The 20,849-nt window shown below is 37.4% G+C and overlaps 1 protein-coding gene across 1 annotated transcript; it reads right to left on the bottom strand.

Annotated features, from left to right (window-relative positions):
- Nucleotides 1-9: 9 nt before the first annotated feature.
- Nucleotides 10-20,070, bottom strand: CEP43 (centrosomal protein 43). Its single transcript, XM_040554284.1, has 12 exons — nt 19,519-20,070; nt 13,640-13,693; nt 13,121-13,175; nt 12,365-12,453; nt 10,784-10,918; nt 9,934-10,017; nt 7,654-7,871; nt 4,889-4,998; nt 4,223-4,291; nt 3,453-3,492; nt 2,752-2,845; nt 10-2,291 (listed from the first exon to the last, which is right to left on the bottom strand). Exons 1-12 carry the CDS (start codon nt 19,600-19,602, stop codon nt 2,217-2,219), a joined length of 1,107 nt encoding a protein of 368 aa, XP_040410218.1. The 5' UTR covers nt 19,603-20,070; the 3' UTR covers nt 10-2,216.
- Nucleotides 20,071-20,849: the final 779 nt, after the last annotated feature.

Below are 20,849 nucleotides of genomic sequence, written 5' to 3'. Positions count from 1 at the left end.
TACAACTTAGCCAGCACAACAGCTTTATTTTGCAACTTGAAGTATTATACACAATTCAGTAAAATCCCACAGGAGGAACAGCACAGAGACTTACCACCTTTTGGCATTTCCTAATTGAGAGCCAAAGTGCAAGGTCTCCAATTAGCTCCCAAGGTAAGAGAACAACACACTGCTGTTAACAAAAGTGATGTTAACATTTAAAATATTAATTAGTTATTTAAAGGCCACATCTTCAAATGCAATTAGAAATCATTTAATAAAATTTTAGCTTCTTTTGGTATGACAAACTGCTAGATATCCTACAGCTAACAGGTAACAGTATCATGTTTTCCCAAGACATGTAAAAACACAAATAGCACTGTCTCTACATTATTTCATATACCTTAAAAATGAATGCCAGAAATCAATTGTTCCCAAGTGTTTGAGTGGAATTTTACATCCTTCAGACATGCTGTTATTCTCCTTAAAAAAAAGATCAAACAGAAACGACCTTTTACATGTAGTATCTTGAGGCACAGGTTCCCCCAAAGTTTAAGTAAATTTTACACAGGTCGTACCATTTTTTACAACATCACTGTTATTTGAAGTCTATGAGTCTATGGCACATTAATTTTTTGGGGTTAAAAAAAAATTCTCCTCAGCTGCTACAACATGGCACAAAGTTAGAAGTTAACATGGTGACTAAATATTCTGATGCTTTTTGCTGGCTTATTTTGGGGTGCACATAAATAAAAGGCACGCTTTTCCCCCCTCCTCTCATTATTTATGTACTGTACAAGCCTAACTTTCCAGCACTGCTCCATGCCTGCTGGCCCAGTGCAAGAAAGATCCAAGTCAGCATCCAAAACTAGTAGCAGCTCTACATGCTTAACCAATGGCTTTAGTTTAGCATGCTACTTCTGAGGTGGCCATTGATGAGAGGCCAATGGTTTTCCTGAAAAAAAATAAAAAAAAATTTACAAAGTCTAAAAAAATGATTAAGTTATTTATATTCATGTACATGTATATTTTCCAAATGTGTTCACAATGTTCAGAAAGTGCACATTTTGAAGTCTGGTTTCAGTATTTTAAATGTCCATGACCTATATATTATAGCAGCGCCATGCACAATAGTATCGTTAAGGAACTGTCAACGTTTCCATTACTGACCCTGTTTTGCAAGACTACAATGAAAATACACAAATTTGCTCTTAGCTAGAACTTAGTGTCAATAATGTCTTCGGTATCGTATTTTTAACTTTTTGGATTTACTTCTGTACAGCAGTTAGAATCTGAAAAACAGACAGTTAGTGGTTTCACTTTTTGGCGCTCATTTTCGTACAAGGATTTTCAAGAATGAAAGTGTGCTTACAGCAAAGGAAGAGCCCTCAATAACAAAAGCTCCACAAATCATTACCACACTATTAAAAACAAAACAAAACAAAAAACAGGAAGATTTAGTTAATGATTTGTGGATCCTTACAGAATTACTTTTCATGATTTAGTGACCAGTAACATTGATGAAATTATTGTACATAAGAACAGCTTAGGTCTTGCCATCAATGGTCTCACAAACGTATTTAAACAAGAACATTTGGAGTTAAGACTAGTACTAAATTTAGATTTGAGAGTTCAGATATGCTTAACTTGATATGCCTTTAAAAAAAGGTCTGACTTTCAGAAAAGTCTGAAAAACTATAGTTTCAAGTAAGTCTGGAGCAACTAGGTATTGTGGCTAGATTTACCATAAATATATGACATGCTGACTCGAAAAAATTGCGTTAAAACTACCAGAAGTTTGAAGCACTACCTCTGAAGGTTCTTGCTTTGGTTATCTTTAAAAAAAAAAAAAAAGAAAAAAAAAGAAAAAAAATCAGACTGTTACAATAACAGTGCAAGTTTGTTATAAACCCACATGCATCCGTGCAGATGTTCTCTGATGCATTGTTTTTTATTATGCCCACTGCCAGCAATGGACATTCTTCCTGGAAAATCCAACTCCTGTTGTAATAGGTTTGGCTGAACCAAATGAAGAAAATAATTCGAATATCAGACTCAAATGGGAACACAGTTTCATTTAGTTCTGGTTAAGAATATTTAAAAGCCCTCTCCACCTACAGTCTTTTTGAAACAAGGCACAAATAGGGAGTGGACATTCCAGCAAAAGTGATTGTCTGAAATTAACAGTCCACAGCAGTCTTCTAGTCCAGCACAATGAAACATTTTTGCTGTCCAGTCTATGCCACATCTTCTAGATAATCTGCAACATCACTTAATTGAGAAATGGTGTGGTCTTGTGTGATGTCTTCAAGCTAGAAAAATCAATGAAATCACAAACTCAGAAAGCACAGAAAAAACAAGCATAATTTCATGTAGTCCTTCATACATCACCCCATCCTCTTGGCCTCAAGCTCTTTCATTGGGGCTTTAACACCTTCAGGAGGTGCTTAGATAGATCTCGAGATAAAGGGATAAGGCATTCCTATGCTGGATACTAACTCAGTCTCAAATCCATTTTACTTGCCTTGAAATAGAGTGGGTTGTGCTACTGAGCAATTTTGTTGTTGTATCTTTTTTTTTGGTTTGTTTTTAAATCAGTATAGTATCTAACATGATAGGAATACTAGGTATAAAAATACAGAGTATAATAGATGATACAACTTCAGCACAGAACTTTGGAACATAAAACAGTACATTCCTTCACAGGGGATTAAAAATTAAAAACACAAGATCAGAAGAGTGCAAAGAAGAAAAAAATTAAAAGAATCATACTTTATCACTGGCATTCAAGTCTTCTGTTTCAACAGAAATTTCATCTATTTCTTCGCCAATACTGATATCACTTTTCTCTGAGCGATGGCTAGTACTAGAGAGAAAACCATAAACAGAATTAAAACTTTCTTTTCAAACATCCAAGCATTACATTCACCTTCATATAATTTATACTTGCCATTTGATTTCGATTTCACTCCTTAGCAAGTTAAATATGAAGTTATTAAATAAAAACAACAAAACATAATAATCAGAGTCATTCTACCTAGATGAAGCCATGATAAATACTGGCTTAAGCCTGTGATCCTGCAGTTTACAACAATAATATCTTTGCATTAGAAGGATGAAGCTCCTAAATATTTATAACTGACTATTCATAATGTTTTATTTTATACTGGAATAATTCAGCATGCACCCTATTAATTCCCTAATATCATTAATCAAAATGTTAAAACATTGCCAAGTGCATGGTTCAAGAAAAGAACTTCCATTAAAAAAGCAACTTAACGTTAGAGAGCATCTTAAAGTTAGCACCTGGCTTTTAAGTTTATTTTTAATTGAAATTTAAAGGAGTTCAGAGATACTGGCAGAGTCCAGCAATCGTGACTGGCTGAAATATTATAAAAATAATGTAAATATATCAATGGATATGTTTATAATGTTTGAAATATTAAGCTACTGCAATAACATCCTTCTCTTACCTGTTGAAGTCATCAGCATAGTCATCGTCATCTCCATTTCCTAAAGAATTTTTAAAGGGTATTAATCAAATGAGTTTTCTTTTTCATAAAATGCAAAAAGAAGAATCTGTTCCTGCACCAAGACACATATTTTCATGGCCAGCAATAGTGGGAATACATCAAACTACTTATGCAGATTAGGAAGAGAAGTTGAGTTTATGTTTGTGATTAATCTCAATCTCTTTCACACTGAAATAATGTTTTGAAATCAAACATGAATTTTCAGAATATTGACAGCATTGCTGAAGACAAAATTTAAACACTTAGCAGCTCTATTTGGAGACAATTGATATTTCTTGCATCACATCTAATTGCTGCTGCTAAAGCCTACAGGACAACTTTCAAAAGGTGTGGAGGGCAAGTAAGTATGCCACTGAAAAACAGCAAGACTTGTCTGGCTACTATTTTTTTTTTTTTTTAAACAGATGTAAAATCTTTCTTTTATTAGAAACCGAAACACTTGATATTAGCAAATCTATGCATGGAATGAATCAAACTTTTGCTGCATGGGTGAAACTGATTTGCACACAAAACTCAAGTTTTCATTTCTCTGTATTCCTTCAGATGGGATCTTGCTCCTAACTCCAGCAAGTCTCACAATGGTGTTCAATAGAATAACAGAAGCTGAAAATCATAGTTCAATATGTGTATTTCAGTTTCTCAGATTCCTCTAAGAAGCTGTGCCAGACCTTAGGGTTAGAAATATCAGAGCTTGTGTTGCTGCTACTTGCCTAATTCTAAAGATCCCAGTTTTGCATTCACCAACCGCAGGTCTTTCAAAACGGAATTTCTATTCAAATCTGTAAGAAAATGAATCCATTTATAACAGAAATTTGGCTTGTGACTCTAATAAGTTCCCACTTAAACTTACCCATCAACCATTTATAGAAAGTGGTCTTTTATAATAACCTTATATAATTTATATATATATATATATATAATATAGCATGACAATATTGCATTCAATTTTCAGGTTTGAACTGTGCTAACATTTAAAGACATGAGCAACAAACACAGACAATATCCCAGTATTCAGGAGCAGGTTTTACAAATATCCTTAAGTGTCTCCAAAGAACCTGTGCAAATAACAGTAGCAGAAAGGACTAAAGTAGTTTCAGTTAAAAATGAGCCATAGGATTTTATACTCCTGAAAACTGTTTTACACAAAAAGGGAGTGCTGATAAATTTTGCTCTATTATGCTACCATTGGGGAGCATTACATAGACAGTATGCCATCACTCGGTGAAATAAGCATGACTGTAAAGCATGTTACAGCCAGGAGGGGGCCACATAAAGACAACTTACATCGTATTTGTATCTGAATGTACAGACCGTTCAGTGTGTTATGGGAAATATCTCCTACATTCATCAAAACACAAAACCACACAAAAGCTTACCATCAGGCTCCTTTAGCAAAGGTGCACCAGTCAGGGAACTTAACCCACTTTTCAAAGGCGGTGCATCAGAAAGGGATGCTAGACTTCCTGCTTTATTGGATTCAGTTTTCCTAAAACAAACCAAACAAGCAAGTATTCTGGAGTGCTGCAAAATGCATACAGAGACTTTCTCCTTGCAAAGACTTCTACCTGATTCCTTTCATCACAGACAGACCTCCTGCACCTATATCAGCATCACCATTTATATCTTCCTATCAATGAGCCTTTTATTATCCCCATGGATAAACACAGCCAAAAGAAGAAAGATTCAAATGTAAATCAGTATTTAAATCAGCTTGTTTTACAATGAAAAGATTAGGTCTAATAAAACTATTAATCCCAACAGCAATCAGTCCACAGAATGAAAACCCTCTCAGTTATGGCAAGATGGATCTCATCACCATCAGTTAAAGTTTACTTGGTTATTACTCATTCCATTCACATATTCGAAGTGCCAAGTTCAAATAGTTCTTAAAAATAAAGAATAAAGAAACACTATTATTAAAAATGAGATCAGTATTTTCACATTTAATATTACCAGAACTATTATTCTGATAAGATTAATATTAAGAATGAACAATATCATTTAAATTGTTCATTATACCTAGACGACCAAAATATCATGTATTTTACCACTTAAATTTTGAACAACAGGTCAGAGACATAGGGCAAGTGAAAATCTATTAGTCAGTAGACTGTGACTCTACTACAGACATAATTTGAAAATCATTTTTTCTGTAGGAAGTTTCTTCACCAAGAAAATCCTTATTTTAATCAATAAATAAGAGTCATTTTCTTGTATGGGTCTTTTTAGTAGGCACTAAAGAAAGATAGTCTACCCACAGAGTTAATTTGCCCTGTGATATGAAAATGCTTGAACTTGCTTGAATTCAAGCAAGAAAATGCTTGAATTGAGAAATGGGTATTACCCAGAAGATGTTCAGTCTTTTGTGCTTCCACCACCTGGCCACTGCATCAACAAATAACCTAAGACACACTTCTGCCATGACCTGCAAATATAATAATTTGCAGTAATTCCTATTTTATTTTTAGTTCAGTAACAATCTCTGGTTCAATATCTGAAGGACTGAATTCCTTTAACAGTTCAGTTTAAGGATTAAGTTCAATTATTAGATTTTTAATATTACAAATTATCATTTAAACCTGTTTTATGTCAATGCAACCACATGCTACAAAGGTTAGGTTTTGGTTAACAGCTACTTAACCATGTTCTTGAATATGAAACAGTAAATGCACTCAAGATGCAATTTTAATCCTGCTATTTCCAATAAGAAAAAGAAAAGAACTACCATCCTAGGGTTATTTGTAACACACAGTATTTTCCACAGAAAAATCACTGCTTTTTGAGAAAAAGAAATTCTGCTCTTTGTAGACATCCAACTATCCATGGCCAACGGGAATGGCAGAAAGATGCAACGGGAGGGTCAGGCTGAGTGTTAGGGAAAGGTTCTGCACCCAGAGGGTGGTCGGGCACTGGGACAGGCTCCCCAGGGCAGTGGGCATGGCACCGAGCCTGCTAGAGTTCAAGAAGCGTTTGGGCAATGCTCTCAGACATCTGGTCTTATTTTTGGGTGGTCCTGTGTGTAGACAGGCGTTGGACTTTATGATCCTTGTGGGTTCCTTTCTGCTCAGGATATTCTATGATTCTAACTACAAATGAATTATCAATAATCTTTCTCAAAGAGTCCATTCATTTATTGGAAAGAAACCTAGCTTACCTAGCGTGATTACTTTGTGATGTACCAAAATGATCCTGTTTCAAGGGTAAGTAATCACTGTGTCACTAATACAAAAAGGTTTATACTGTTCTGCCCACTATCAGTGTAGCCTGGGAAAAAGTGAACTTGAGGAGAGCTACTGTGAAACGGACTTGCAAATGTTTCTGCAGCCTCTTCTGGTAACCTCTACCATGCTAGGACAATCTTCCAATTGTTAGAACAATCCTCCAGTTACTCAAGCACATCAAAAGAACACCATAAAATGATCTTCTAGCACTTCTCAATATAGTTAGCTAAACTAAGCTCCAAAAGAATCACAACTCTGATGTGATAATGCAAAGATAAACTGTACAGTTTTATAACAAAACAGTCGCACAGTTCAATCACTAGCTCTTCTTTCAAATGGTATTTTTCAGTAATCAGACAGCCACAGAAGACCAATAAAAAATGCCCTCCATAAACGTCTGCAAAACTGACATATGCAGGAAGAATAACAATTCGCTGAAAACAGATCTGCACACAAAAGGTGCTGCAGTGTGAAGAGGAAATCCTCAGCTGTGAGAAAGCTTTACTTATGCTTACTGTTTAAACATTCACCAGATTTTTTGTACTCCTTGCAAAGTTGTACAGATATCCAAAACACCATCCCTCTCACTGTTCACTTCTTTCAGTGCTGGTCACAACTGCAGCTCTGCTGAGAGAAGAAACATTGGTGCCTGTACCTCACACGTGTTCGTTCCGCCAAATAGCCAGGGGACATTATACAGCTTAACTGATGCACCTTAAAATGATAGAGGTTTTTCTCTCAGGTACATTCAAGAGATCACACTTGACACTCTGAATTTCAGAAACAAAATACTTTGGAACAGATCTGAACACTTGCACTTACAAAGTGTGAATAATCAAACATCATCTAGCTCTTGAAGGTCTGCAAGAATATTGAGCACAACAGAAACCTACATCAAGTAGACAGTCCAAGTCACTTACCAGCCGTAAGTTCTTTCTGGCTTGGGTATAGGATCGTCAAAAAAAGAATCTCCCTCTTCATCATCTTCATCCATAGCTGGGTCACTTTTTTCTTTGGTATTTAAGTCTTTGTTTTGCAACTGAGGATCTAGTTTTGTTTCATTAGGCAGAAAATGAATGCTTCTTTTGCTTGCTTCCCCTGATGAGACACTTGTATCACTTTGAGTGCTTTCAGCAACCTTGAAAGATAAAGAAAACAGACCTCACTGAAAGGAAAAGTAATTTCTCTTGAAGAAAACCCAAACAAACTTATTTCTTAAAATACTGTAAGCAGTTGCATAATGTATACCAACCGACATTGGTTATTTCAATTTTATTAGTACTCCTCTGCAATCATGAGAAATCATACAACAGAAACAAAGCTGTTTCTACCACTTTAGACAGTGGTGGGTTTTTTTTGTTTTGTTTTGTTTTTTTCACTGTTGCTGCCTTTTAAAAAATTTGTTCCACCCTCTGCATAGCTTTTCTATCTAGATGAGCTCTATTATAAGAGCAACGTATTTTGAAAGATGTCACTCATCAAAAAAGGCAATCTACATGCATGCTGCTTCTTAAATTCCAGTTTTGAATTTTTTTTTTTAAAGTGTGAAAGTTAAGTGAAGCTTTCTTAGTGTTATTTTGCAATTCCGCTATAAAAAATGCTATTGAATTAAAGCCATCATCTTCAAAATAAATTAAACTCATGCAAATTACACCATCTTAAAAATAAATAAATAAATAGATGTAGAAGGCTAAAGTAGTCAATTGAAAACGTAGGCCATGGAAGTTGAAAAAGGCCTACCAAGATCATATTACCTCAGTCACAGAACCACGTTCAATTGCTGGCAGCAGCTCAGTTCTTCCAGAGCAAGAAGTAGTACTTACACCTGCAAGTGGTAGTTACAACTTTCTAATTCCCTGTCCCTGAGACACGGAATTGCTGAAAATTAAGAGTTTAGCGATACCCTGACCAGAGTAAAAGGGAAGTTACGTCCACTTTTCTCTTTTGGGCCCTGAGGGAGTGTGCTGCTGCTATCTTATCTGAAAAACTGGAAGCACAACAGTTGATCTTTGCTTGAATTCATATATCCTAAAGCTTTGCTAAAGGGAAATAACTACTTTCAAATTGTAGCGGTAAGCTAAGCGTGACTAATGGTTCAATGAGCAATGTGCCTACTTTGGGTTTCAGTCTAATGTTGTTAATAAGATAAATCAGAGTGTGGTTTCACACTTGCACTTAAACGTATATCATTCTTGCTGCTGCCAGGAGCTGTGGTCTTGGTCTCTTCTTACACAATCCTTTCTATGACACCTATTGGCTGCTGAGTCACAACCAGAGCCAATTCAGCTTAGATTTGCTGAAAATCCACCAGAAAATTTCAATTTTCCAACAGGAAACCTACATTGTTCAGCTAACTTTCATCTTGTTACAGCCGGGACTTGCTAAAATTTCTTCCTCCTGCATTATTTTTACCCCAAGTATGGTGCACAGGCATAATATTCTTCCATCCTGCTGCCAAGGTGTGAGATAACCAGGAAAACTGAAGAACTGTAGTCCCATTAAGATATCCACTACTTATTCTTAGAGGTTAACTTGTCCAACCAAAAGCTGTTGCTGCTTTTTGTTTGTTTTTAAACCAGATATCGATACATAAACCAACTGTTGCCTTTTTCTGAGCTAAGATATTTTCACCGAGGATTTGGGAATATATCATGAAAAGCATTTTGAGCACATTTGTCTGTCTCCCACTTCAATGGAATTATGATTCGCTTGGGAAAGAACACGGATATATAGAGTATAAAAAGCACAATCATAAATTCCAACTTGTTGGAACTAATATTCTACTTGAAAACTCATCACATCAGAATGAGCATGTAAATTAAAATGTTCTGATCACCACCTCAGCTGCTGCTGCATGCCAAAATATTGGGCCTACTCTGTAAGAAGCCTGGATCCATTCTTTTTGCTGCTCAGAAACAACCTGTATATTATTTCTTCCTCTAAAGGAAGGTCTAAAACATTGGCTGGCATATTCTCTTTTCGGGCATTTACCTGCTCAGACACCTAATCCAAACACTTCTTCCATTTACAAAATCCTTAGCATCTGAGCACAGAAATAAAATACTAATAGTAGAGAGAAATGGAGAAAAATCCACTGATCTTTTAAGTGAATGCAATTGTATCTGGAGTTCCTTATGAGTCCTAACTTCCACTTCTCCTGTATGCTATGTAGCTTTTTCATTCTATTTAAATAATCTTACCTTACTCGGCATGGGGTGTGTATTTGATCTTCCATCTGATGATTTTGACGTGGAGCACAGGCTATCACTTAGAACTGGAGCAATCTAAAACGTTTCACACAAATACTTACTACAATATATTGGTTCGTGCCATAATACCATCATATCATAAGCAAGCTGTGACACTATGCTGCTATGTTAGGAAGTATACAACAACTGCCTCTAAATTTAAGCTTTGGTTAACGTACCAACTGCATCTCAGGTACACAGGATTTTCTTTCAAACCACAATCACTACAGACACTAATAAAATGCTATTGGTTGGATTTCATTTATTTAATTAACAACTTATTATTATACTACATTAAAATATTACTCTCACTGCTATCAGCTAATTCAATACTTCCATATATTTGATTTTAAAATTATTTATTTGTCTTAAAAAGAGTTATAAAGCTTTGGCAAAACCAATTCTTATCTTAATAAGACCTGAAAAGTCTAGAAGTACACCAAAGATAAAAAATATATAACAGAGATGTTAACTAAAGATGTTATCTAACCACACAAGAAATAAGAAAAAAAGTGGCAAAATGCTTTGCATCATTTTCCAGATTCACTCTGTGCTAGTATGTTGCTGAAGAATATTAGTTAAAGGGTGGTATTAGAAGTAACAGAACAGTGGTAGTCATCTTGCAGCATTGGTTTCTGCTATAAGCAATGTTGGAAGCTTTTCCTGTTATACTAACCATACAGTAAAGACCTGAAACAATTTAATACAATGTTAGCCAAGTACTCTTAATTTCATTTTTTTAAATTGAAATGAAAATAAAGTATTATGAAAAAAAAAGAAATTACACATTTTAACTACTTACTTCTCCACTGCCCGAAATCTTTTTCTGCTGACATTTTTTAACAACCTCCAACAACAGGGGACCACCCACACTACCTTCCGCTTCTGTAATTCCCAGATCTCGAGCTAAGTTTTCTCGACCATCCAGGCCATTTAACTGGGGAAAAAATAAAATAAAATAACTCACAACACAGAAATAACTGTCTGAAAACACAACATATATTTTGTAGTAACTCCTAAAGCTTTTTGGTCTTATTTAAAACAGCAATAATCTGACTAATCAGTCATTATTTAAGACTTCCTGTTGTATGTGGAATAAAGTAATAACAGCCTATTTAAATCATTTACTTCTGATCTGTACGTGAATTTATGACTGACCATCCAAAGTTGTTTTAAATACAAAAACACTAGCCAAACACACTGAAACATGGAGGATAAGAAGACAATGCAATACACTGCTCAGAGACAGGGACCAGTACAGGAAAGTAAAGTAAAATATTTCAGCATTATACACAGCAGTCTTGGCCAACTTGCTTAACTTTGGCCAAGTTTCAGAAATGCATTGCAACAGCTGAAGACGATGCTTTTATTAGAAAAAGAAAGCGTTTCAAAGAGCATAAGATGCCTTCATGCTGCAAACAAAGCACTCCTCCCAACAGCAAGTAGCAGCGTGAGAGAAAGCATGACTGTTTCTGTTTGGTAGCATGAATCTGAATCTTGGCACAGATGTGTCCTAATATAATAAATATAGCTAAAGATTATTTGGCAAAGAACAAGAGTGTATGGGATTTTATATGGTTAAGCCCCTAAAAAGATACATGGACTTCTGAGAAACAGCAAAGTTATTTTTTTAATTACAACACCAGTTGATTTAAACTGTACTCAGTGCATTTCCCCAGTATTTTTTCCCTAAAACAATTAAATCAGTATCCAATTCAAATGACAAAAAAAGAAAATCACTGTTCGAATAAGAAGACAATGAATGGATTTTATTTTTTTTAAATAAATTAACTATTTAAAGTGAAATTAAGAATAAAAACAAACATTTGAAATGTTAAGAGAAATTCCTCAATTAAATCAAACTGTTTCAAACCCAAAATTTATTACAAAAATGTTTATATCATAAAGAGACAATGAAACAAACATAACAGAAAAACCACCTCAGTATCAAAAACCTAAAAACAATCACTTTGTAAAAGTTCATTGTTTCAGTGAAATTTCTCTCAGAGTAGATTGCTGACATTATTTTAACCTTCATGTAACGATATTAAGTTAATAATATGACATGGTGAGATTACAGACAAAAAATGTTGCAGAAGAATTCTGTGTTATATACTCTTCTAGGGTTTCGCAAAAGTTTTTTAACTCAAACTTAACATACTGTCAAGCATTGACTTTTGCAAGGCAATATTCATTCATATTGGCATGTTTTCCTGGGAAATCTACCTTTATGGCAATGTATACCTTTTGTAGACTAAGTATAAAAAATTTCTTAGACTAAACACAAGCAATTGGTTTAAACAAATCTACCATAGCTTCTGCATTCATTGCCATGCACTCCAAACAATCAGCATATCGTACAAGCAAAAACAGTATATCTTACTGTGCTTGATTCAGGCTGAAAAACAGCCAGTGTAAAATCAAGATTGAAAAAACGTAGAAATTCTGCAACAAGACCTGCCACCAAGCGACCTAAAAAGTAAATGAGAGAGGTAAAAATACACCAGACAGAAACAATTCTTACTTCAAAGATATAGCATGTATATGGCTTCAGGATGAACATCTATGTTGAATCAACACTTCTACAAATACCATTTAGACATTCAGCAAGCTACCATCACACAGTTGACTACACACAAGCTCACATCACATCCACTTCGTAATTTGTGTGCTAATTCCCTAATTTCTAACTCAGCCATTGTATCTGAATTATTTGAAGTCAGCAATACTGCAGGAACATAAATAGAGATCGCTTACAAAACTCAGGCTTAAAGATTATTTTTTTAACTGTTTAGTGGCTTTAAAAACATCATTTTGGCACTTCTCCTATATGTGTTCACTACTGTACCTCTACAGTCTGTTTTCATTGCTTACTGTCTAGAAGGGCTTTATTGAGATAGCAAAATCACAACTCAACATGAAATATTAACTTAAATGCATTAGTCACCGCAGTTAAAAATACAACTTCAGCAACATTAAAAATTCTAGATTGTATTCTATTCTGAAGTGAGTAGTAATACATTTATTTCACAGGAATAAACGCATACTTTACAGCATCAAGATAGTATTGTTAATAAAAGATTTAATCCTTTGTTCGCTGTTTTATTATTTTGAGATGCATAGTAATCAAAGAACTTACCATCTTTTGTACTCAAAAAATTTTTCAAGCTTTCATTTACCAAAGGTGTTTTGTTCTGTCAAAAAGCAAAAAACCAAATGGTAATTAACAATATCCTTGTAACACTAAAAAATTTTAAAAAAATCACAGCAAGTGGGTGTTTTGGTGTATACTACTCCGTATAACGCCTGTTACACATAATACAATGTACCAAAATCTCCCTTTCTGTTGATTCTACTATCTCTTGATTTTACTATCTATAAGTTATTCTGATCAACTAGACAGAAGCAATATAAAAGCAGCAAAGATAGTTAAAGCTATAGTTTTACAGTAAAGTCTATATGACAATTCCTGTTTCTAAACATTGGGAAACACCTTGATGGTCCCTGCTTTGTTTTCCTTATGCTCTTATGCAACAATATAAAATTTTCTCTTGATGCATTTCACAAATATAAAGTATTAAAGCTATTATTTCTAATTAAGAACTACATTAAGAACTGTCAGGAATGCTGAACTGAAAACACTTCAAAATTCTCTTACCTCCACCTTCTCTTGTTCTTCTAGTGCCAAAAAAACAGCTGCTCGCAACTCTGCCTGCCAATAAAAGAAAAAAAGAAATGGCATTTCCACAAGCACTGTTTTCCCTATGCAAATAGAATGCAAAGAGCTGGCAAGTATCTTAACATCTATTTGTTTCTCCTCAAGCAACTTGGCATTGATTGTAATCTACATCAGTGCAATTAAGACACTTAAGATTGCAGGCAATGTGACTTGAGGGTGAGAAAGTTTGAGAAAGTTTCCAGAGAAGCAACGGGGTGTGTGTATGTGGGGGGAGGATTCGATACAAGACTTCCTGAATTATTTCTTTGTGCTCAGAAAGATTCCAGATTACCTGTATTACCTCCTGTTACCTTTGTCTGAGAGTTAGAAATCCAGCTTTTTCAGGCAGCTTTGAAACACCTACCCTTAATTTACAATACTTTCAGGAAAGACAAACAAATAGCTTATGATAATACATTTTAAAAAGTTAATGTTAAAATATACAAATTCCTCTTATTTCTTGTCAGATCACACTCAAATAACTAGAATTTCTCAAGGAAAAGAACATGATTCCAGTCATTCAAATACTTCTGTACTGAGGTTTTGCCTGACTTTGAGGCAATGTCAAGGATCACAATTCTTCTAAACAAGGCTTTGAATATTTAAGCTTAAGTCTTGCCTTTTTTTAAACACTAGTTTCTCTGCTTCTTTCACTAAACATACTAAACGAACACAAGTTATTACATTTGATGAAGTAGTTTACCACTTTAATCAACTCTTAATCAGACATTTTTAAGCAGCCAGTAGATTACACTGCATCAAACATAAAGGACTGAGCTACTCCGTAAGCCATTTTGGTCAAGAGCAAAGAAGAAAGATTTGCAAAGGAAGACCAATTTGCATAATTAAAATTAAGAACATTTTGAAGAGTGCCTAGGTTTCTTCATATATATTAGGAAAGGAAAGTCAACTTAACAGTAAACCTCTTTGGACACCTTTCTAAAGGAAAAAGTCATGCAAAAAAAATTTTGAAAGATTTCTCAAAAGAGTAAAATGCTTATCAGTTGTACGCAACGGTCATATACAGCAATTCATTTTTTTTCAGGTGCTGGTGTACAGCATCCAATCATCAAATAATCTTAGAAGCTAATAAATTTAATATTATTCTTACAAAATCAGTTTACATTTTACATTCTGACCAGCAGCTAAAAAAAATGTTTATTTAATTTTATGCTTTAATTTTAAAAAAATAATAAATTAACCTCAGAGGTCTGTAAATAGCCTGCTGGAGGTGCAAAACTCTCCTTCTGCAAGGCTGCATTCAACATTGTTAATAATAATGCATGCATGAGAACACGGCGCAGTTGAATATTGCTTAGGGCAGTGAATACCTGTAGCATAAGATTTCACATGGCAGAAGAATGCACTACAACTGAGATAACTGTTTATGGATCTTCCAGACAAAGTGCAGTGATGTGTTGCTGCCATCTGCTCCAGTGCTGTGAAACCACTCCACAGATGCACAGGCTTGAACAACCTTTTGCACACATGAAATTTAGCAGCACGTGGGCACCCTCCTGCCTCACTTTCACTGTCACCACTTCCTAACTCCAAAATAACTGTCACATACCTTGGGAGAAACAGTGTTATCTGCCTCTGTAGACCAAGCATAACATCAAGCTGTCTGAAGTGATCACCCCAAGCTAAAAGCCTGTACCAGCCTATATCCAAAGCCGGTGCCAGACTGAAAACAGCAAGTTTTATTACCTCTGTACTGTCACTTCCCAGCTGCAAAGTCTGTGAGGTACTCATCCCTAAGCAGGACCAGCAATTTCCATGACTGTTCTTTGTCTGCTTAAGTGACAAACCCTTCAACACAAAAGCCCTCCCTGGCTAAGCCAGATAAACTTGCTGGCAGTGTAACTGAAAAGATGAAGAATGCTGGAAAAAGAAAGATGGAGAATCCATACCACAGAGGAAGCACTAAAAGCTTACAAGCCATAAACCCTAAATAAGTGCAGCTACATTTATCATGTGCTTACTCTGTATGTCACATGCAGTCCTCATTCTCATACTCCTGAAGGCAGGATACATCCCCAAGGTTAAGAGGACCATACTGACATTTAAAAGTTGAATTCCATTTCATCTGAAATCATTCTAAATGGTCATAATTTATTTAACCTCTAAAAATAAGAAATAGATGTTAAAAAAAAAAAAGTTTCCCCTTGAGTCAAATAAATGAATTGATTTTATGATATGAATTGCTTTTAAAAAAACAGGCACAAAACAGGCGTATGGTAGTGTGCAGCATACTGACCTCGACAGTTAATAATTCAAAGACATTTAAAAGCATTATGCTTTTAAAATACATGGAATGTATTTTTAAAATACATGGAAGAAAGATGAGAAAACAAATATGACAATTTAACTGACCTACACATGAGCAGTTAACAGCTCATTAAAAAAAAAAAAAAAAAGTACTTTTATTTTCTCTTACAACACGGTATCTGCCAGCACCTCAACTGTCTAGGGTTTGAACCAAATTAGCAAGAACAGTATCAGCTGGCAAAAAAGGCATTACCAAACATATGACACTTGTATTGCTTTTTTCCGCTCATGTTTGTAGCAACAGCGAGTTCCCAAGATGCTGTAAAACTCAGGTGGCATAAACTTAATTTTCCAGAAGGAAAGAGATTGAAAGATACAAACCAAAACAAAATAACAAAGCAATACAATAAGCAGCATAAAGGCTCTTCTTCCTTAGATTATGACCTAGTAAGAGGTGTCCCTAACCATGGCAATGGGGATGGAAATGGATGATCTTTAAGGTCCCTTCCAACCTAAACCATTTATGATTCTGTGATTTCACGACAACTTCTCTGTAAGAATGATCACATGCACTTCAAGACAGATGATCATTTGTATATGTACAGCATGCATCACGCTTACAGCATCAGTGATTATTTTCACTGAAATACAAATATCCGGAATTAGATATCTACAGAATTTATTAGGAAGCAGTCTTATTCATCAGATTCAGTCCATTAAGTGCTATATATATATATATATATGCAGCACACATATGCACACACTGCGTGTGTATATACACACACACACTGCAGCTTAGAGAAAAGGCAGGAAATTCTCAACTGCAAGTGGCAAATATATTTACACATTTCCCAGCTTTCACAGTATGACTTCACTAAACACTCCAATGCTTAAAGCCTAGTGTAAATAGACAAGCTCTGAACAGATTCACAAAGTGGTCATGCAACTGTTTTTTTCTTTTCCAGCTAAATATTTTACGTCTTTACCAATGTGCCCCCAAATTAATTCAAAATAAGAAACTGATCAATTGTAATTCACTACAAAATCGTGTTGTATGAGAGAACAAAGGCACCATAAGTTCTTTGCTAAAAATTACCTAGTCATTATGTCTTCCTAAATGTATACTGCGCTGACAGCCTGATACATTCTACCCACTGAAATCACTCCATTTTTATTCTAATCCTTTCCAAAGCTGTCTTTACCTGTAGGACCTCACAACAAGTCAGCTATACCTTGGTCACATAACTTTCTCTTTAATATATATAATTCAGCTGGACCTCAAATTTATTACAGTTAGCTTTCTAGCCTCATCCATCTTGAAAAAATGGCCAATGCTCATTCTGAAGTATTAAAATGGACAATTGATTTGATAGTATATAAATGTTCTCTCAGTTCTACAACATAATAAAATATACTGGCATATACACAGTAGATAAAGAAATACCACAGAGAATAACTTTGTTTAATTCAGTTTAACAAAAGGCAAATGGCTTTTTTTTTTTTTTTTTTTTTTAATGCATGGTATAACCTAAACTAAAAGCTAACCATTTAAGGAGACTCGTTCACCATGAGTTCTTCTTCTGGCAGACAATGGGCTCTTTGTCACGTACCAGCAGAACAATTTATCTAAGTCATTAATACTATCAATCAACAGACAGCCAACAAACTAGTATGTCAATTAAGGTTTACAATTAAGAAAAAAAAAATCCTCGAATGAGCAGCATTAACCATAAGCCTACCAATTATTAAACAGTAACTCCCAGTATTAAAGAGAGAGAGAATCTGGCAACTAGGAGGCAGATTGTATTTTTGCAAGTCATTTGCTAGTTTGCCTGGAGGGTAACGTACACCATATTGGATACTACACACTTTTAATATTAGAGAATAGTGAAGACTACAATAAAAAAATACTGACATGAAACTCAAGCTGTCAACAGTAGTTCAAAAACATGCATACTACACAAAGGCAGGAATTAGGTCATACTGAGCATGTGCGCTGTAGTTTCTTAATGGGCTTGTGCTTTTTTTCTTTTTTAGTTGTTACTGGCATTTTATTATCACTATAGTTCTATTGATTAACACCATGCCAGAGATTTAACAGGTGGCCCAACAGGCCTGTTTTGGCACCTATCTAGAAAAAAAAAAAAAAAAAAGTCTTCCTACTCGAAACACAGTTACATGAGCTAGCAAGTCCAGGGAGGTGACTGTCCACCTCTACTTCGCTCTTATGAGACTCCACCTGGAGCCCCGTGTTCAGCTCTGGAACCCCCAGCACAAGAAGGACATGGATGTATTAGAATGACTCCAGAGGAGGGCCATGAGGATGATCAGAGGGCTGGCTACGAGGACAGGTTGAGGGAGTTGGGGTTGTTCAGCCTGGAGAAGAAGAGAAGGCTCCAGGGAGACCAGATAGAGGCCTTTCAGTACCTAAAAGGAGACTACAGCAAAACTGGGGAGGGACTCTTTGTCAGGGAGTATAGCGATAGGACAATGGGTGGGTTTAAACTAAAAGAGGGGAGATTTAGATTAGATATTGGGAAGAAATTCTTTACTAAGAGGGTGGTGAGGCACTGGCACAGGCTGTCCAGAGAAGCTGTGGATGCCCCATCCCTAGAAGTGTTCAAGGCCAGGCTGGATGGTGCTTTGGGCAACCTGGTCTGGTGGGAGGTGTCCCTACCCATGGCAGGGGGTTGGAACTGGATGGTCTGTAAGGTCCCTTCCAACCCAAATCATTCTATGGTTCTGTGACTATGCATTTGAAATGCAGGAGCAAAAAAAGTTTAATAATCATGTTTTATTGAAAAGTATGACAACTAGTCAAATACTCAGTGGACTAAGTACGCACATCCAACAATACTCTCATTGCCATCAACTATTTCAGTTATTCAAATGTTCCTGATAGAACTTGAGGAATGGCCTCAAGTTGCACCAGGGGAGGTTCAGGTTGGAAATCAGGAGCCACTTCTTCTCAGAAAGAGCAGTCAGGCATGGGAATGGGTTGCCCAGGGAGGTGGTGGAGTCACTGTCCCTGGGGGTGTTTAGGAAAGGCTGGACCTGGCTGGCACTTAGGGACATGGTTTGGTGGGTGACATTGGTAGTAGGGTGATGGTTGGACCGGATGATCTTGAAGGTCTTTTCCAACCTAAATCATTCTATGATCAATGAAGCGGAGAGAAACCCTCTAGACCCCATCCAACACAACTCAGCGGCAGATTATTTCCAGCGGGTTTGGCAGCAGCAGGAGAGCAACCAGAGAGCTCCTGCGGCCACACCATACCCACGAGCACGACAGGGCACAGGCTCCGGGCTCCCCACAGCGGCGGTCCTGAGCTCCCCACCCGAGCTGGGCTCCTCGCGGCTCCTGCTGCGGCCGGGCAGACTCCTGCGGCCCCGGGCCTCCCCTCCCGGCCGGACCCGGCTCCGGGCCGAGCGGCCGGGGAGCTCCGCGGCGGGAGCAGGCGGCACCGCGGGGCCGTAGGGCCGAGAGCCGGCCGCAGCCCGTGCGGCCGCAGCCCCCCCAGCACGGCGGCGGGGGAGCCCCCTGCTCCCACCTTGATTTTGTTGAGCACCCCGCTGCTCTCCAGCGTCTGCACTAGCAGGTCCCGCAGCTCCGTGTCCTCCTCCGCCGCCGCCATCTTGTTTCTCCCTGACAACCGCCCAAACCGCGCTAGCGGCGGGACGCGACCCGCAGATTCGCCTCCGCCGCCAGGGGGGAGGCGCCGGAGCCGGCGGCGGGCCCGGGAGGGAAGGAGGCGCGGCGGGACGGGGCCGCCCTGGGCGGCAGCCCCACAGGGGACGCAGCGGGACTGAGGCCGCCCGGAGCCCCTGCGGCCGCAGCGCCTCGGAAACTGCGGCGGCGAACGGGCAGCGCGGCGCGAGGGGCGGGCGGGAAGTTCAAAGCGGGCGGCGGCGGTAACGGCTGGGGCGTTAACGGCTGCTCCCTCAGGAGCTGCCGGGACCCAGGGAGGGCGGAGGGGCTGAGTGGGGGGCTTTCTACACGCTGCGGCTGCTCCGCACCCCTGCCCTCAGCTCCCTCACAGAGCCGGCATGGAAGCATTAAAACCCAGTCTAGGTCGCTAATTTTATAATCGGTCTGCTACAGGTGTAGGGTAGCGTCAGAGGTGCTGAAGGCTCCAACGCAATTTTCTCTCTCTATATATATAAATAAAGCTTTTTAAGTCGTAACGCTTAATTTGTAGCTCTGTGTGTTGCCTTTTTATTAATACTATTTTTCCAGGCCGAGCTTCCTCTGAATTTTCTTCAAAAGAACTCAAATATATAATAAAGAGCTTCAGAAACTTCGAGTACCCAAATTCTAAGTGCCTCGCGGGTGGAGTAAAATACCATTGGAAGCTGATACAATTTCAGAAAGCATGCAGTAGGTGGCACTGCACGTTCTTCATTCTGTCCAATTCTTCAACAGTGCCCTAAAACTATCAGTCAAGCCCGGGGACACTACAACTGTCCTGCTCATATTGAAGCTGCTGAAGTCAGTCAGTCTTGGCAGTCTTGAGCTGCTGTGCAGAATTGTGTTAAACTAAACCTAAACCACTGCACTTTTTAAGCAGAATAGTAGTAGTTTAGATCTGACTTCTGAAACCCTGTCAGAAGCAAAACATAAGTATAGAAACAATGCCTGTACTGTTATGGATTTAAATGGCAAAAGAGTCTATAAGGTTCAATGTCAGGCTTGAAACAAGATCATGAGTAACTAAGCTTCATTCTTAATTCCCGATTGCAATTCAAAAGATGTGTTTATAAAAATCAGATAACTTATTTTATCACATGAACTTTCTCATGATGTTATAATCAAAAGAGCCATGCTGTCCCAGGGTATAAATCTCTGCTGTATGTGGTATCATAGGTCTGCCAAAAGGCATAA

Source organism: Cygnus olor, chromosome 3 (assembly GCF_009769625.2).
Source record: "Cygnus olor isolate bCygOlo1 chromosome 3, bCygOlo1.pri.v2, whole genome shotgun sequence".
Lineage (NCBI taxonomy): Eukaryota > Metazoa > Chordata > Aves > Anseriformes > Anatidae > Cygnus > Cygnus olor.
This window is presented reverse-complemented; position numbering and strand designations above follow the sequence as displayed.